This window comes from Mirounga angustirostris, unplaced genomic scaffold (genome assembly GCF_029215605.1).
Source record: "Mirounga angustirostris isolate CCGP_5_RB_7025 unplaced genomic scaffold, mMirAng1.0.hap1 SCAF_3, whole genome shotgun sequence".
Taxonomy (NCBI): Eukaryota; Metazoa; Chordata; class Mammalia; order Carnivora; family Phocidae; genus Mirounga; species Mirounga angustirostris.
In genome coordinates this window covers 30,173,319-30,190,823 of record NW_026991711.1, presented here as the reverse complement: position 1 = coordinate 30,190,823, position 17,505 = coordinate 30,173,319, and the positions used below count along the sequence as shown (strand labels likewise).

Genomic DNA, 17,505 nt, shown 5'->3' with positions numbered 1-17,505 from the left:
CTTTCTGGGGAGGAATCATGGGCATGTCAACTGTCTTTTTAATGACATTATAACCCTAGGGATGCCTGGGTGGCTCAGTCGTTAAGCATCTGCCTTCGGCTCAGGTCATGATCCCAGGGTCCTGGGATGGAGTCCCAGATTGGGCTCCTTGCTCAGCGAGAAGCCTGCTTCTCCCTCTCTGCTGCTCCCCCTGCTTGTGCTCTCTCTCTCTCTCTCTCTGACAAATAAATAAATTAAAATCTTTAAAAAAAATGAGATTATAACCCCATAGCTTCCTTTCATTAATATGAATTAATAGCAACTAGAAGTATTGATAGTCTAGTTTTCTGAGATGTGGTATGGGGTGATACTGCAGAAAGCAGGGATAAGCTTCACTTTCTACAAAATGTTGAATGCTTGGCCAACCACTTTCAAAATACTGTATTGTTACACTGATGAGTAAATATGCAAGGTGAAGTTTTAGCTTGCGTTTAAATAGCGGTCAGGAAACAAAGGACTCAGTTGGTTTTGCATCTATCTTGCTTTTGAGCCTGGAGATACGTATGTGATGGAGGAAGAGTAGCACCTAGTGGTGCAAAGTATCAGCTGCACCCACCAAGTAGCTGACTGGAAGTGTTGCACAAAGTAGTTCAGCCACATTTTAGAAAAATGCATTTTGTATTTCAGGCATTTTAAATGCTGGCATCTTCGATTCCTCAGATGGGTGTTTATCATGTCAATTACAGATCTGAGTCAACTTTATATGCTTGAATATTTCCAGATAAAATGTAGAGATGATCAATATATCCAAGAATTTAGAAAAAGATACTAGGGGTACCTACAAGACTCAGTCAGTTAGGTGTCGGACACTTCATCTTGGCTCAATTCTTGATCTCAGGATTTTGAGTTCAGGTCCCATGTTGGGCATGGAGCTTACTTTGAAAAAAAAAAAAAAAAGACCCTAAACTTTCCAAACATTTCACAGGTACCTAAAGTTTGTATGGTAAAAGGTGCAGGTTAAAATAGTATATTTCTTAGATGACCTCAGATTTTATTTAACAATTATCTATCTAAGTCTACTAGTACATTTGAGCAAAAGAATATTGCTTTCTTAATCAATGAGTTAGTATTTCACTGAGATTATTTGAAGAACTTGAAAGTACTTTTTTTTTTTAAGATTTATTTCTTTATTTGAGAGAAAGAGCAGGGAGAGGGGCAGGAGGAGAGGGTCCTCAAGCAGACTCCCCATGGTGCTCGATCCCAGGACCCTGAGATCATGACCTAAGCCGAAATCAAGAGTCAGACATTTAACCGACTAAGCCACCCAGGTGCCCCGAAAGTACATTTAAATAGCTATTCTGAAATTCTCTTTTCTTTCAGTGGTGGATAAGCATAACAGTATTTTACACCCTTTGGACATACAATAAATTAATAATTGAGGATTAAAAACTTGTATAATGGAAACTAATTTTAATTATATAGCTTAGAGTTAGGTTGACATTGACAGAGATAAAGAGAAAATGTTGGTAAAATTATGAATAATCATTTGTGTATACCTTTATTCCTAAATTAAATATAAATTCAACTCAAATTTTATTCCCTAATGGGGTATAATCATAAGAGTACATCATTTGTCCATGAGACCCTTATAGGAAAAGACAGAATCGTGAAATTCAAATTGCACTTACATAAACATTTTGTTTTGATTCCCCAGGCTTTTTCTAGTAGCAGACACCCCACCCACCCACACACACACACACACACACACACACACACACACACTCTCTCTCTCACACACTCAGGCCAATCATCATATCCCATTGGCCTTTGGGATTATTCCAAGGTTGTCCATTCAAAGTGTAGCTTCCAGCAGAGATATCTTCAACCAAAGCTGGAAGGGAAGTCCCTTCTTTCCCCTTAGGTGGGCAACTGTAAGGGGCAATGCTCCAGCCATAAGAAGCTTCTTGCAGCAGAAAATGAAGTCAAATAACAAGACAAATAGCCCTTAAGGCATGAGTCTCTCGTTCTGGTTGCTGAGGTCTCTGGCTCCTGTTTTAAGTTCCTGTTTCTCTTCCCCAGTTTCTCTTCCCATAAATCTCTTTGAGACAAAATCTACTTTGAGATATGTTTCTGCAACCTGAAGAGAACTGACTCATACTGCATTTCTAAAATAAGGTGTAGCTCTGCTCATGCTACCACCCTGGTCAGAAAATCTCCATTGCTCTCCATTGCTTGAAAAATAATCTCCAAGCACTTCTGGCTTTGTGATTTGGCTCTAATCTACCTTTCCAGCCTCATCTCATTCAATCTAGTGAAACTGAATTATTCCTTATTTCTTCAAAACACCTATGATTTATGCTTATTCACTCTGCCCCAGGAAAATCATTTTCTATCTCCAGACACCCCAGTTTCCACCTTCTGAATTTGTATCCACTTTTAAGATCAACCACAAATGACTCATCTTCTATAAACCCTTCCTCGTTACTCCATGAATCAGTTAAGGTGAGGGTCCACTGCCTATAAATGAAAATCTAAAATTATAATGGTTTAAAGAAGTGAGAAATTTAATTCTTGCTCACTTTGTAAAAGGAGCCTGGAGGTAGGCATTCCTGGACTGTTACAGCGACAGCATGGACATCAATGTAATAGTGTTCTATGTGTTCTATGCTACATAACAAACTAGCACTAACTCAACAGCTTGAAACAACACACTTTTATTATCTCACAGTGTCTGTGAGTGAAGAGTCTGACTTTGGCTTAGCTGGGTGGCCTCATAAGGCTGAAATCAAGGTGTCAGCTGGGCTGCATTGTCATCAGGAGACTAGGGGGACAATCCACTTCTAAGCTCCCTCAGAATTGAATTGTTGGCAGAGTTCATTTCTTTGTGGCTGGAACCTTTGTGGAGTATTACTTTTTCAAGACCAGCAACTGAAAAAAAAGAGTCTCTGCTGCTTGGAATCTCTGAATTCAGGGAAGGCATAGGCCCTCTTTTAAAGATTCCCCTGATTAGGGCCAGTCTACCCAGAATAATCTCCCTTCTGATGAACTCAAAGTCAACTGATTAGGGACCTTAATTACATCTACAAAATCTTTCACCCTTGCCATATAATGAAGTGTCACTGTGGGAGTGATAGCCCATCTCCTGTGCCATGTCCCACTGATTAGAAGAAGCAAGTCACGGGTTTCATCCTAACCCAATGGGAGGGGATTCTATAAGGGCATGACTCATCAGGGGCTACTTAGTATTGTCCACACAAGCAGGGACCTGGGTCCTCAAGTTTTCTGCTCTACCCCATCACTAGGTTCCATCCTCAAGTTCCCCTCATGACGGAAGAAGGTGCTAAAGCTCTACCCATCATGTCCTCCTAACACACTACAGAGATGAGGAAAGAAAGTGTATTCCTCCTACCTGAGTCAGTTGCCGGTAAGCAGAAGTCCCACATGTTCACTTAAATCTCTTTAGCCTCGGCTGCTGGCAATAAGAAGAGCATTATCTGTAAAGGAGTTATTAAGAAGCAATAAATTGCTTTAAGTCCGTTTTTACACCCTTTGATGTAAAGTTAAAGTTACTTAACTTTAAAGTTAAGTCTTAAAGTCAGCCTGCTTTTTATTGTTACCATCTACCAGCAAGTCTAAACAATCCAGTGATAGAATACTCCTTCCCAAAAAACATTTTGTTGGTGGTCTAAATTCTAAACAATTGGTGTGATTATGGTTGAGTTTTAAATAATATACATGGGGCGCCTGGGTGGCTCAGTCGGTTACATGTCTGCCTTCAGCTCAGGTCATGATCTCAGGGTCCTGGGATAGAGCCCCACCTCTGGGTGGCTCCCCGCTTAGCGGGGAGTCTGCTTCTGCCCCTCCACCCTCATGCTCTCGCTCTCTCTCTCTAAGAAATAAAATCTTGAAAAAAAAAATATATGTGCAAGTTTCAAATTAACAGTTTAATTATTACTTATCCTCCACTGAGTATTCTACTTGGAAATTAATTCAAAGAACTCCCCACTTACCTCCCCTCACACGAGAACTGGTCTATTTCAAGAGTACATTCATATGCTTTAGAATCTTCCAACTCCCGGGATACCTGGGTGGCTCAGTCGGTTGAGCCTCTCTGCCTTCAGCTCAGGTCATGATCTCAGAGTCCTGGGATCGAGTCCCCGTATTGGGCTCCCTGCTCAGTGGGAATCCTGCTTCTCCCTCTCCTCCCGACCTGTGCTCTCTGTCACTCTGGCTCTCTCTCTCAAATAAATAATTAAAATCTTAAAAAAAGAAAAAAAAAAGACTCTTCCAACTCCCCTCCAGGCAGTTTGTGCCTTCAGCTCCAGTGGAACGACACATCCCTGCATTGAAACGGCAGATTCCAAGTAAACAATGATAGTACAGGAAAGAAATAGAAATGGAATTACTTCAATTCTTTCATTCTATGTAACTGCTCAGAGTTGTTATTTTGTGTTTAAATTTAAAACGCAAAGAGAGAGTGCAAACTGAGAGGTGTACTGTTTTTGTTTGGTGACTGCAAATTTTAACTTATGTATGAAATGTATGAAATATTTCACTTCACGGTGATGATTTAAAATTAAAGTTGTTTTTTTTTTTCAAGTAGGCTCTACGCCCAACGTGGGGCTCGAACTCACGGGTCCGAGATAGAGTGGCATGCTTCACCCACTGAGCCAGCCAGGCGTCCCTTTCTTCTTTTTTAATTGTTAGTTATTTCTAAACTAAAGAACAAATTCAAAAAATGAAACATCACGTCAGTGGTCAATTTAGTAGGTGCTTAATTTTTGCAGATGTTTTGGTTTTATTAAATTTTGTTTAACTTTTATTAACTTTATTAGTTACTATAATGTCATCCATGACTATGACAATTATGCAGATTAATGGGTTTTTTTCTATTTCATTATTCCGGACATATCTATGGAGCTCAATGACCTTGACCTATCTTTCTAGAAAATAAGTATAATGACTAACTACAGAACTGAAGTAGCATGCTTTGCTGAACCCAGTTTTGAGATGGAGAGATCTCAACTTCCTATACTTCTGAGCTGAAAAGAGAAAAGAACCTCACCCTGCTTTATCCTCTCAGGTGCCCCAAGGCCGGTATCAACATCAGGCTGTGGTTCTGGACTGAATAATCTGGCCATGAGTGCACCATCTCCCCCCACACAGGTGAGCTTTCCTAGGTGTGAGTCAAAATCAAGCCATTATTCACTCAGTGATAAATTAGGTGAGTGAGGAAGAGAAATTGAAAAAAATTCTTGAATGTGGGAAATAAATTTTGTTATTTTTAATGGACAGGAAGATTGCTATGGTTTAAAGAACTTGACTTTTTTCTCTTTTTTTTTTCTTTTGCCTGTGCTCAACATTAGTTTGGAGGCATTCAGGCTCGACTTTTTATTGATGTGCAAGTACTCCATCGATTCCGCTTAGACATTTGAAGGACAAATTCTCACCTTCTTTGGAAGAAGCAGGCTATGTTAACCAGGGGCAAGAGGCGGAGGCCACACAAAAACCCCATCCTGGAAATTCTTTTCTCTCGAAGTACACAGGTTGGAACTGTATCCTGGAACCTCATTCTCAACAGATAGTTACCAATAGAGCAAAACCCACTGTCTCGAAAATCCAATAACAAAATGTTCATTTAGGGCGCCTGGGTGGCTCAGTTGGTTAGGCGACTGCCTTCGGCTCAGGTCATGATCCTGGAGTCCCGGGATCGAGTCCTGCATCGGGCTCCCTGCTCGGCGGGGAGTCTGCTTCTCCCTCTGACCCTCCTCCCTCTCATTCTCCCTGTCTCAAATAAATAAATAAAATCTTAAAAAAAAAAAATGTTCATTTAGTGCGTTATCATACCTCCTGAGATGACAAAGGACATCAAATTATCATCAGTTCTTTCTGCCCAGGCAATTCGTATAGCTCCCTTCTCCTTCTGGGGCCACAGAAGGAGACCACCCACTTCAAAGTCAGCACCACTGGGATATTTCCAGAAGAGGGCAGAGGCATGTGGGTAGTAGTACTGGCTTGTGATTTGCTGTAATTCTGACATTTGGTTTCCCCAAATGCCTCCTCAATTAATCTGGGGAGGGGGATGGAACAGAAATTGCTCTAGCCCACTAGACTGTGGTTGGCCCCAGGGGGCACAACCCTCTGCTCAGACGTTCACAATAAAAATCAGGGACACTGGCCATGACAAGGACATTCTCAAATGCAATACTTGGTTATTTCATTGTGCAAGAAAACATGATCATGCATTTCAAAATTGTCATTTCCATATTTTAAATTTGTATTAATAGAAATTGAATGCTATTTATTTAAATAACTTAATAAATGTTATTCTCAGTAATATTAATGTTATTTACTAAATAATAATGTCACGTGTTAAATAATACTTATTTAATAATATGATATAAATAATATATACTGAATAAATGTTATTAAATGATAACACATTCAATTTTAAAATTAAGCATCAAATCTCCAGTGTGCTAAATACAAATAGTTAAGTCAAATGCAAATGGAAAAAGAATAAAGCAGGCTGCGTTCTGGAGTTAACCCAGTGAGGATATGTATCGCCACAACAGTGAGGATGAGATATGTATGTTCACTCCAAACCTCCTAACTTTCCCCACAGCAGTGGGTTAGGGCGGGGAAGAGGGTATTAGAGGAGCTGCCTGGAAACCTCACAGGAGCACCTCCTCCCCTTTGCTGGGTTCTGATTCTTTTTGTCGCTGACCCACCTCCAAGTCCTCTGGGCCAAGAGATACATAGTCCATGTTGAGCCAGCAGAGAAGAAGCAAGCCAGTCAATCGCTTCTTGGCCTTTTGGCTAAGATAAAGTGAAGCGAGCCAGTCAAAGCAGAGGAAAAGAAGTCTGGTGGCTCTGCCTCAGAGCCTCCCCATTCCTTCCAGAATTTCTCAAAATGGTTCTCTCTGGCTCAGAAGAGATTCCCGGCTTCCGGACGCTCCCTGACAACTAACACCGTGGCAGATCCTCCCAAGACTGCAATTTGAGAAACTCTGACCTTTTAAACAAACTGAACCTCAGATCGTCTTAACACGATAGAGTAAAACAATGCTTTAATGGTGAGGTTTGGGTTATTGAATGTATTACGCCAATTTTTTCTACAACCTAGTGGAGAGAGTATAACGGAGTCCTTCATGTCAAGCAGGGGCCTGTGTCAAGCAATGACGCAAGCAGGTAAGGTCCTGCAGCTACGAGACTTGGCAGGAGCAGCGTCAGCCCATACCCCGGAACTGATAACGGGCAGAATCGGCGGACGTCTGCAGAGACCCATAACTGATTAAATCCCTTTAAAAGGAGGAGGATTTGGGCAGTAAACTGTCAGGCTCTTCAGACCTGAGCCCTCTATGTCTGACCACTTAAAAAAAGGCAACTGCCACCCAAGGCTCTGCTGGATGGATCTCGAACAGAATCGAGAGCCTTCCCTGCTTGCACATCAGAAGCCGGCCATCTCTCGGACCTGTGTCCCCATTTGCTCTTCTCCAGCTTCTGTAATCTCAGGTGTTCCTTATACAGACTTCTTCTATGGCCATAAAATATAGCCACCATCCCCCTTAATAAAAAATACTTTCGGGGCGCCTGGGTGGCTCGGCCATTAAGTGTCTGCCTTCGGCTCGGGTCGTGATCTCAGGGTCCTGGGATCGAGCCCCACATTGGGCTCCCTGCTCTGCGGGAAGCCTGCCTCTCCCTCTCCCACTCCCCCTGCTTGTGTTCCCTCTCTCTCTGTGTCTCTGTCAAATAAATAAATAAAATCTTAAAAAAAAAAAAAAAACTTTCAAATGCCCCTGCATCCCCCTTTATTCTGTTTCACAAAGAAGCCCCTCGGAATAATCATATGCAGCCGGTCATGTCCACCACGACGTTCCCGCTTCTTCTCCCTGCCAGGTGCTTCCTGCCCCATCACTGCCCTGAAAATGCTTTGATGAAGATTCTTGAAGGGGGCACCTGGGTGGCTCAGTCGTTAAGCGTCTGCCTTCAGCTCAGGTCATAATCCCAGGGTCCTGGGATCGAGCCCCGCATCGGGCTCCCTGCTCCGCGGGAAGCCTGCTTCTCCCTCTCCCACTCCCCCTGCTTGTGTTCTTCTCTCGCTGTGTCTCTCTCTGTCAAATAAATAAAATCTTTAAAAAAAAAAAAAAAAGATTCCTGAAGGCCTCCCGTTGCCAAATATTTCTTTTTTTTCAATTCTCAGAGTCCCCCAAACTCTCTCTGACAAATGATCCTATTGATCACTCTGTGTCTTCAAAACTTTTTTCTCCTTTGGGTTTCGAGAAAACACTCCTAATTCTGCTGCCTCACTTACAGATCTTTTTGTTGGTTAAGTGTTGGTGTTCCCTAGGGCTCTGCACTCAGGCTGGTCTATACCTGTGGCTCCACCTGTGGCCACCAGACCAGGAATATCGTCATCCCCGCGGCCCTTGTTAGAAATGCAAATTTCGTTGCCACATGGAATTCAGGACACCCAGTTCAACTGGAATTTCAGAGAAATATGTAGGGTGAGTATGTCTCAGGTAATTTGAGGACATACTTATCCTTTAAAAATTTGTTGTTTATCTGCAATTCAAATTTAATTAGGCATCTTGCAATTTTTTTTTAATTTGCTAAATCTTACAATCCTAAATGCAAATTTACAGGCTCTGTCACAGTCCTACTGAAATTCTGGAGATGGGGCCCATACTCTGTGTTTTAATAAGCTCTCCAGGTGATTCTAAGTTCCCGAAAGTTTAAGGAGCACTGCTCTATCTCACACCTGTGAGTGACCTCATCTGCTTGACATGATACTTCCCCCAAGTGTGGAATGCTCCTGAACTGCTAACTGATGTGGGTTTTCCTGAAATTGATTAACCATGTGACCCACCTCTGTTTGGAAAAGCAGGAGGAATGCAAAAATAAAGCGATCAAGGGTTTGGCTTTAGAGCAATTTCAACCTGTCTTGGTGTGAGACAGAAAGATTTGGGAGGAGACAAAATGAGGGAGAATTTGTTTTTTTCTGCAATTCCCTGTAGAGAATTAAAAAAAAAAAGTCCCTGGAAGCATGTTTGCTGCACCCAGTCCCCTGTCCTTATCTCTGTAACGGAAGGTGATGGAGGGATGGAGGTCCCCCCGTAAGTGTGGGGGTCTGAGCCTAGAGGGGCCAGTGCCTCCCTCTGGAGTTTCTCTGAGCCCCCATGGCTTTTGAGTCTGTGGAAAGGCTCAGACAGTGAATTAAGTTGCACAGTTGCAAGGTTCTTCCATCCAGAATAGTCTTAAGGACTTAACTCTGAAATTGTGGAGGAAGAAGTAGCCTTTAATCGAAATAGCACTGTTCATCAGTCTTACACAGTTAAAGAGGACACGTACTGCATGGAGCACTGAGTGTTATACGCAAACAATGAATCATGGAACACTACATCGAAAGAAAGAAATGAAGGAAGGAAGGGAAAGGAAGGAAGGAAGGAAGGAAGGAAGGAAGGAAGGAAGGAAGGAAGGAAGGAAATAAGAAAGAAACCTTTTGAAAATAAAAAAATTAAAATTAAAATAAAAAAAGAAATAGCACTGTTCAAACACCTGTGGGTCACATGATCCCATCATTGAAAGCCCTGCTAGTCTTCTCCCCACTAGTTTATTGAGCACCCACTAGGCCCTAGGGACCCCGTCAGATTGAAAGAGCTGGTGGTACAATTCTTGATATGTCGCTATTATATGGAAGTAAAAATCTCAACGGTGAATGGAGGCTATTAAAACGAGCTGCAGCAATTAAGCCTCAGATACTTATATAACTTTAGGATGAAAATATGAAGAAGGATAAAGGGAAAATCAAGGAAGCAAGTAAGATACATTCCATAAAATAATAAAAGACAGGACCTTTTTGTAAAGCCTTGATGGCAAGAAAATATCACGAGTTAGAATAATGCTCATTATGTGTTGACTGTGTTCCATATGTCACACACGGAGATCTAATTCTAGGAGAGATTTCAATTTACAACTCCCATTGTGATGACTAGGTCCAGAGCCACCACGGCTTCTTCCCACACAAGGGCCTGGCAAACCAGTTTGGCACAGTAGGTGGCACTGTCCCCCCTGGCTTTCTGGGTCGGGGGCCTCGAGGCACGCGAAGCCTTTCTTAAGGAGGCACTGAAGACACCGCCCCCTTCTCTTGCTGCCGCTGCTCCCAGGCCACCCCACCCCGTGCAGGTGCAGCCCCGCCTCTCTGGCCGCTTCTCCCTGAAGTCTCCCTCCGCCAGAAATGCCCTTGCCCCTTTGCTCCACCGGGAAAATTTCACTCAACCTTTTCTCATCAGGCCTTAATGAAATGTCCCCTCCCCTGTGACACCTACTTGAGGCCTCCAGAATTTCCAGGATGGTATGCTAAGGATGGGCTAGGATGTGCCCAGGGGAGCCGCAAATGACTGCGCCTGGTGGAGGCGAGAAGGGTGGTGATGCCTAACGAGAGGGGGACATGCCTGATGGCAATGCAGGGAGCAGTCAACAACGCTAAGGGAAGAGAAGGCACTCTGGGCAGTGGGGACAGTGGAAAGACCCGTGAGTTATGCATGCTGGAGTTGGGGAGAACCTACAAGCAGTTGGGTGTTTGGGGGAACTCAGAGAGATTGACAAGAGATAAGGCTGGAGACAGGAGTAGAGATCAGAATATTCCTGTCCTTTTAGGATGCTTAGATCTCATTCAGGCGGCATATTAGAATCACCCAGGTAGCATGATAAAAGTACACACACCCCTGGGGCGCCTGGGTGGCGCAGTTGGTTGAGTGGTGGACTCGATTTGGGCTGAGGTCATCAACTTGGGGTTGTGAGATCCAGCCTGCTATGTGGCTCATGCTGAGCCTGGAATCTGCTTAAGGATTCTCTCCCCCTCTTTTTGCCCCTCCCCCCACCGCACTGCAGTCTCTCTCTCTCAAAATAAAAATAAAAATACTTTTTAAAAAAGTACACCGCACCCCCTCCCCCAGAGGTGCTGATTTCGTAGATCTGGGCAAGGGCCAGAAATCTTCCATTTAACAACCACTTAGGTGGCTCTGATGCATTTGCCCAAGAATTGAATTTTTAAGAAACTTCTATAAATGATGGGAAGCGCTTAAGGAACTTATACAAACACATAACAAAGACTTGTGTTTTAGAGAGAACACTCTTGTGGTCTAAAGGAGGATGCCATTAAGAGAATGAGGTTGGAAGCAGACAGTACGCTTAGGCGACCTTTTCTGTGGCCAAAGTAAGAAATGCTAAGGGCCCCAAGCAGAGCAATAGTTTAGGGGACAATGAAATTCCCCCAACACCACCCAGGTGCCCCATTTCATGCCCTTTTTTGAGGAAAATATGGATCCTTCCCACAGAAGTGGGAACATCCACTTAAACAATGTCCCTGTGACCTTTGCAAAATTAGAGTTACTGCCCATTAAATTGTGCAACATCCCTCATGGAAAACCCAGATGATAAACTGCTTCTTGATTCAGGGCAAGAAAAACTTCAGTTCCTGAAAAAGCTGGACTGCGCCCTGCTGCCAAGCAGTAAGAATGGTATTACTCAAATATTTCCTCTTTTTGCCTCAGGTCCAGAGAAGTAGAAAATTATTGTGCCCTACTGCAGTAATTGGTTTGTCCCAAGGGCCCTGTAACATTGATTCCTCTGCTGTATTAATGTATCTCTGGTCTAAATTGTGCATTGTGTTTGATTTTGTAATAGCCTCTGGCTTTTCTAGAAATAGGTGGGGTATCATTTTAAGGAAATACATTTTAATTTTACCAAAAATTGGTTTCCTTCAAAACTTTTATCTCAGTTTTATTTTTTTTAAGGCTTTATTTATTTGAGAGAGAGGGAGAGCACAGAGGGAACATGAGAGAGAGAAGCAGACTCCCCGCTGAGTAGAGAGCTCTAAGTGGGGCTCGATCCTCAATTCCTCGGACCCTGAGATCATGACCTGAGCCAAAGGCAGTCACTTAACCCACTAAGTCACCCAGGCGCCCTGCAGGTTTTTTTTAATGTTAATTTTTCTATTTAGTTAATCTCTGTATCCTGCATCAGAACCTAAATTCCATGAGGAGAAAGACTCCATTTAAGCGGCTCACTGTTGTAGCTTCAGTACCTAGCATCATGCCTGAGGGTCTAGGGTACCTGTATCAGTCAAGATAGACCAATTGTGCACCTCCCCCCCTCGCCCCCCCCCCGTAGGTTAAAAGTACAAAGAGGTTTTTTTTTTCTTGCTCACTCTACATATCCATAGTAATCAGCTGTGGGTGTTCCCTGCCTCTTACCACTGGAAGATTATCATGACAAAGAGAAAAAAGGGGCACCTGGGTAGCTCAGTCGGTAAGCGTCTGCCTTCGGCTCAGGTTGTGATCCCAGGGTCCTGGGATCGAGCCCTGCACCGGGCTCCCTGCTCTGCGGGAAGCCTGCTTCTCCCTCTCCCACTCCCCCTGCTTGTGTTCCCTCTCTCACTATGTCTCTCTCTGTCAAATATAAAAATAAAATATTTTAAAAATTAAAAAAAAAAAATAAAAAAAGAAAAAGAGAAAAGAGATAGAAGTCACAAATCACTTGCTGGCTCTTCCCTTTTAAGAGCGAAACCGCAGTCACAGGCCGGGAAGGGGAAATGCAACCCTGCTGGGGAGGGCTCCTGCTCTAAGGGAATTTAGTGATTGGTAAGACCATCCGTAACACTACCGTAGGAATTAAGTCTCTAGACTTAAAATTACATTGTCTTCAATTAATTAGGTGCTCTGTAATTATTCTTTCCCATGTATCTTTAGCCTTTGGTACATTCGAAACTTATTTGTTTTATAATAGCCTGATTTCAAAGTATCTCACTACACTGTTGACTTATATTTAGGTCAAATATACTTCACCACGCATAGTATCTCCCTCCTATGAACAATTCTGAAAGTCTAGAGAGCTGAATACTAACTTTTCCTGACACCAGTATAGTACCAGAGGCCTCGGTGTTACCAGATTTCTTCTCCTTTAATGCCCCCAGTTCTTGGTCACGCTCCTTCGAGGAATGAAGAGGTAGACCAGACGAAGAGTGGTGGGCAACAAAGCTAAGTTTATTGAGTGATAGTTACTCAGCAATAGTACAAAGCTCCCGAAGAGGCAGGGGACCCGAGAGGGTTGCCATTTGGCATTTAGACCTAGGGGTCTTAATGGGCTTGTTGGTGGGCTGTTTTAATCTGAGGGTTACTCCAGGTGCCTGTCATTCAATCAGGTTTTTGTCCTCTACCTATCACGTGGGGAAGGGTGGAGGGTTCCTTCCAGGGTGGTGTAAACTCCTTTAAAGGGTGAAACGGTTTCCTCTTGGGGCGGGGCTCCTTGTCCCTGCCTGCCTTCCAATTTTCCTTCATTACTAGTTGACTTTTACAGACGGGTGGCAGTTTCAATGTTCTGTAACAGGATAGCCCAGATAACCGGGAACCCTTTCACTGCAAAACACCTGGAAATCCTGGACAAAATATGACAAACATTCTCTTAAAGACATGCCTGAGCCTAGAAAATAAGGAAAATCATGACCTGAGCAGAAATCAAGAGTCAGATGCTTAATCAACTGAGCCACCCAGGCAGGCACCCCTCAGAATTGAGATTTTAAAGTCTTCGTGGAAGGAGACCTCAGTCAAGTTGGGAAGTTTCAACTGAGACCCCAAATAAAGCTTGCCTCCCCAAAAGACCTCGGCCCAAGTAAAAGATACGCCTAGAGTTGCCATATTTAGCAAATAATAACAGCGTTAGAGGACTTTTTTCTGTCGATGCCAGTGGTTCTTGGTCATACCACTTCAAAGAATGAAGAGGTAGACCAGAGTGTGGGCAGCAAAGCCAGGTTTATTGAGCGACAGCAAAGTGATAGTACAAAGCTCCCAAAGAGAGCGGGGACCCGAGAAGGTTGCCACCCGAGTTTCTAGGTCTAGGGGTTTTTATGGGCCTGTTGGTGGGCTGTTTTTATCTGATTAACCCTCCTGGCACCTGTCATCTAATCAGATTTTTGTCATCTACCTATCACGTGGGAAAGGGTGGAGGGCTCCTTCCAGGGTGGTGTAAAATCCTTTTAAGAGTGTTGGGGGGGGGCCCCTTCTCCCTGCCTGCCTGCCTTCCAACTATCCTTCAATAGGACATCTAGTTAAATCAGTAATGCAAATGAACAGCAATTAAGTTTTTAATATAGTATGTCCAGTATTGTATTTGGGACATACTTATACTAGAAAAGTATTTGTTGCCAGTCTGAAATTAGGAGCCCTGTATTTCATCTGGCCGCCCTAGATACACCAGAAAAATTATCCACCAGTATAGGGAGTCAACAAGAATGCCTGCCTATCTCCATGTGGGCTCTGAGTAGGGTAGGAAAGTATCCCCCACAAGAATTAACAATCATAGGTCTGTCCTTCCATGGTCTTATGATTTGACTTTATACTACGTGCATGATCCTCATCTATCAAGCCAGAAATTAGCATAAGAAATGCTTCCCACCCTCCCCACTCCAAAACCATGAAATGCAGGGACTCCCAGCAGAAGGAAATGTAGACAAAATGAAATGTCCTTATAACCTGCAGCCCATTGACAAGTACTTGAGGCAGGCAGAGTATAATGTTCCTCCAGGAAACCCTACTGTCTTAATGCCCATGCTTTGTTAGGGGGAGAAACAACCTTAGCTTGACAATAGCTAGGCCTCCAGGGTCTTGGGAGTCTTCTTTAGCAGATGAAAGTCCTTTTGGAAATTTCTCTTTGTTTTTACCTCCCACAGCTCCAAAGTGTTATAATCAGCCATTCCTCACAAACCCCGTGCAGCTCTTTCTGCCCATGGGTCCTGTCCCTGTGTTTTAATAAAATGACCTTTTTGCACCAAAAATGTCTCAAGAATTCTTTCTCGCCCATGGGCTCCAAACCCCTACACTTCAAACCACACCAACCTCACTGAAGATGAGTTCACGAGCCAAAATAACAAAACAGGGGAGACTACTGGTGTACAGCAAGGCAGGCTGGCCTTTTCGTTTACCACTTAAAACAGTCCAAGGGCACACAGCCTTTGAAACACATCCAGGGTCGTTCAAAGCTGATTACTTCACCGTGTTCCTTTATGTGGGGCAGATCACAGGATCCGGTTCCTAGACGTCAGACTGTGATTCTCGTCAGGCCCACCATCTCCCACAGATCCATCACCATGGCGGAGGGGAAAAAAGCCACACAAAAAAAGCCAATTCTAGTGCCAGCAGGCTCAGCATTCACTAATCCATTAAGAATAGATCTTAAGGCACTAAAGGGCTTTTAGTCCCCTTTTCTCACTAAGAAGTGCTTGTTAACTAAAACTAGAGGGACACCTGGGGCTCAGTCATTAAGCGTCTCCCTTCGGCTCAGGTCATGATCCCAGAGTCCTGGGATCGAGCCCCACATTGGGCTTCCTGCTCCACGGGCAGCCTGCTTCTCCCTCTGGCCCCCACGCCCGGTTTGTGTTCTCTCTCTCTCCCTCTCTCTCTGTCAAATACATAAAATCTTTAAAAATAAACAAATAAAAATAAAATCTTAAAAAAAATAAAACTAGAGAAAAGCTGGAGCCCACCGCTTACAGAGCCTAAACTCCAAGGCTGCACTTCCCTGCATTTTCCAGAGACTAACCAACATCGCAGTGTGCCAGGGGCAATGAAACGCCTCAGTCTCAGGCACAGCAAGACGATTGGTCACTGAAACATTCTTCATCTTAAAAAAAGGCAAAGAAAGAAATATGTGAATGTTTCCCTCTGTATCCTCCTACCAGCAACATTCAGGCAAAATAAGCTAATAATTATTTCAAGAGGTTCTTGCAGAGAGTGTCCATAATGATGGCATGCATATATAAAGACGAATACTCCTTGGGCTTTGGTTTCCTCATCTGCAAAATACAAGCAAACATGGGAGCAGAAGGTTTGGGCAAGGATTAATGAGACTGTGTTGAATATAGATAAAGCTCTTAGCTCGGTTGCTGGCCCATCATAAACACTCAAGAAAGATGGCTATTTTGACTATTAAGTTTCAGGCTTTTGTAGCATTTAGATTTTATATTTCAGAAACATTTACTAGATGCTTGCATTTTGCACATTTTGGGCTTGAAGTAGAGGTTTTGTTGGTATTGCTTGATTATTCTCACACACCTTGTCAGAATTTATTGACATGCAAATTATTTTCTCTTACTGTGTTTGGACACTTACCTGATCATTCATCTTTGATTTTGATATCCAAAAATCTTCATTGACACTTAGGGAAAATAACAAGAATCTCGATAACTCTTTTTTTTTCTTCCCACTTTTTAGAAAGAAAACTTGATGTACTTTATCTTGTCTGCCTATCTTTATTTTTTCCAAAATGTAAGAGTAACTGTAAAAATAGCATTCTTTTTTTTCTATCTCCTACATCAGTGACCCAGAACTAACAGATTGTATTTCTAACTGACTGATTTTCAAAGTATTCAAACTCTAAGTAACCTCTAAATTGAGTGTGTATGTTATGCCATCCATTGTTTTACTGGAAGAGAAGGGGCTAAAAAAGCTCATCTTTCCCGTCTGGCATTAGACTGCATTGAGCATATGAGTATTAACAATCTTTTAAATTGTTATCAATTTGAAGATATTACCTTCTCTCTGTTAGAAGGACATAATGTTGAGTCATTTGGAGTGAGTTGTGATAGATTTGCCCTAAGTCACCCATAAATTCTTATTTGGTCTCCTTTGTGGCCAGAATATAGTATAATGTACTGACTACTTTGGATATTGATAACCAATAAGGCTTATCTTTGTTTGACATTTAAGAGTCCTAAATGGGGTCAAAAATACGTGGTCTAAACTAACACTTCTCATGCTTCAAGGTGCACACAAATCACATGTTGAGAAACTTAATGAACACAGATTCTGATTTAATAGGTCCGGGCTGGGCCTGGAATTCTGCATTTCCAGCAAGCCCCCTGCGGACACTGGGGTGGACCACACCGCAGCACGAGTGTAAGGCAGTGTTTCCCAGAGCGTGGGTATGGCACCAGAAGGATGGACACCACCTGGGAACCTGTCAGAAATGTTCATTCTTGGGCCTTCCCAGACTTTCTAAAAGAAACTCTAGGGACAAGCCCTCCGGGTGACTCTGATACACACAGTTTGAGAACCACTCTTCTCAACAAGTAAATCTGCTTGCCTAGATGAACTAAAATACATATTGGGTTATTTCCCAGGAGGACGGGAGCCAAGGCTGTCTTGGGGCTAAGACAACCACGCCAGACAGGCCAATGCCCAGTTAGCTGCCAGAAATGAGCATTTAACAGACCCACCCACACTGGTGAGTGGGCTTTGGGAGAACAGACCCTGCAGGTGCCGGCTAAAACTCTGTCGAGCAGATATGTCCCCTGCATCCAATGTCCAGGCAGCACCGATGCCCCCGCTCAGTGTCAGGGAAGTGTGACATGAGGCAACAGCAGCACTCAATTGCCCAACAGGGGAAACGGGCAAGGCCTTCCGGCACCTGCTTGGCAGGGACACCAAAAAGATAAGCCAAAATTTTTGAAAGAATTTGACATTTTCCCCA

At 43.2% G+C, this 17,505-nt stretch overlaps 1 protein-coding gene across 6 annotated transcripts in view; it reads right to left on the bottom strand.

The window, feature by feature from the left end:
• The window catches only part of LOC123839816 (glyoxalase ElbB-like), a 129,364-nt gene that overhangs the window by 85,163 nt on the left and 26,696 nt on the right, over positions 1-17,505 (bottom strand). For 3 of the 6 annotated variants that reach the window (XM_064585985.1, XM_064585981.1, XM_064585984.1), the window contains one exon: positions 3,389-3,473. The exons of 1 other annotated variant lie outside the window; for it this stretch is intronic. In XM_064585985.1, coding sequence (XP_064442055.1) covers positions 3,429-3,473 — 45 coding nt within the window. In that variant the 3' untranslated portion in view covers positions 3,389-3,428. Of the gene's footprint in view, positions 1-3,388; positions 3,474-5,044; positions 6,315-12,190; positions 15,830-17,505 lie in introns of those variants that run through there. 2 more of the 6 variants (XR_008505700.2, XM_064585983.1) reach the window with 2 other exon arrangements.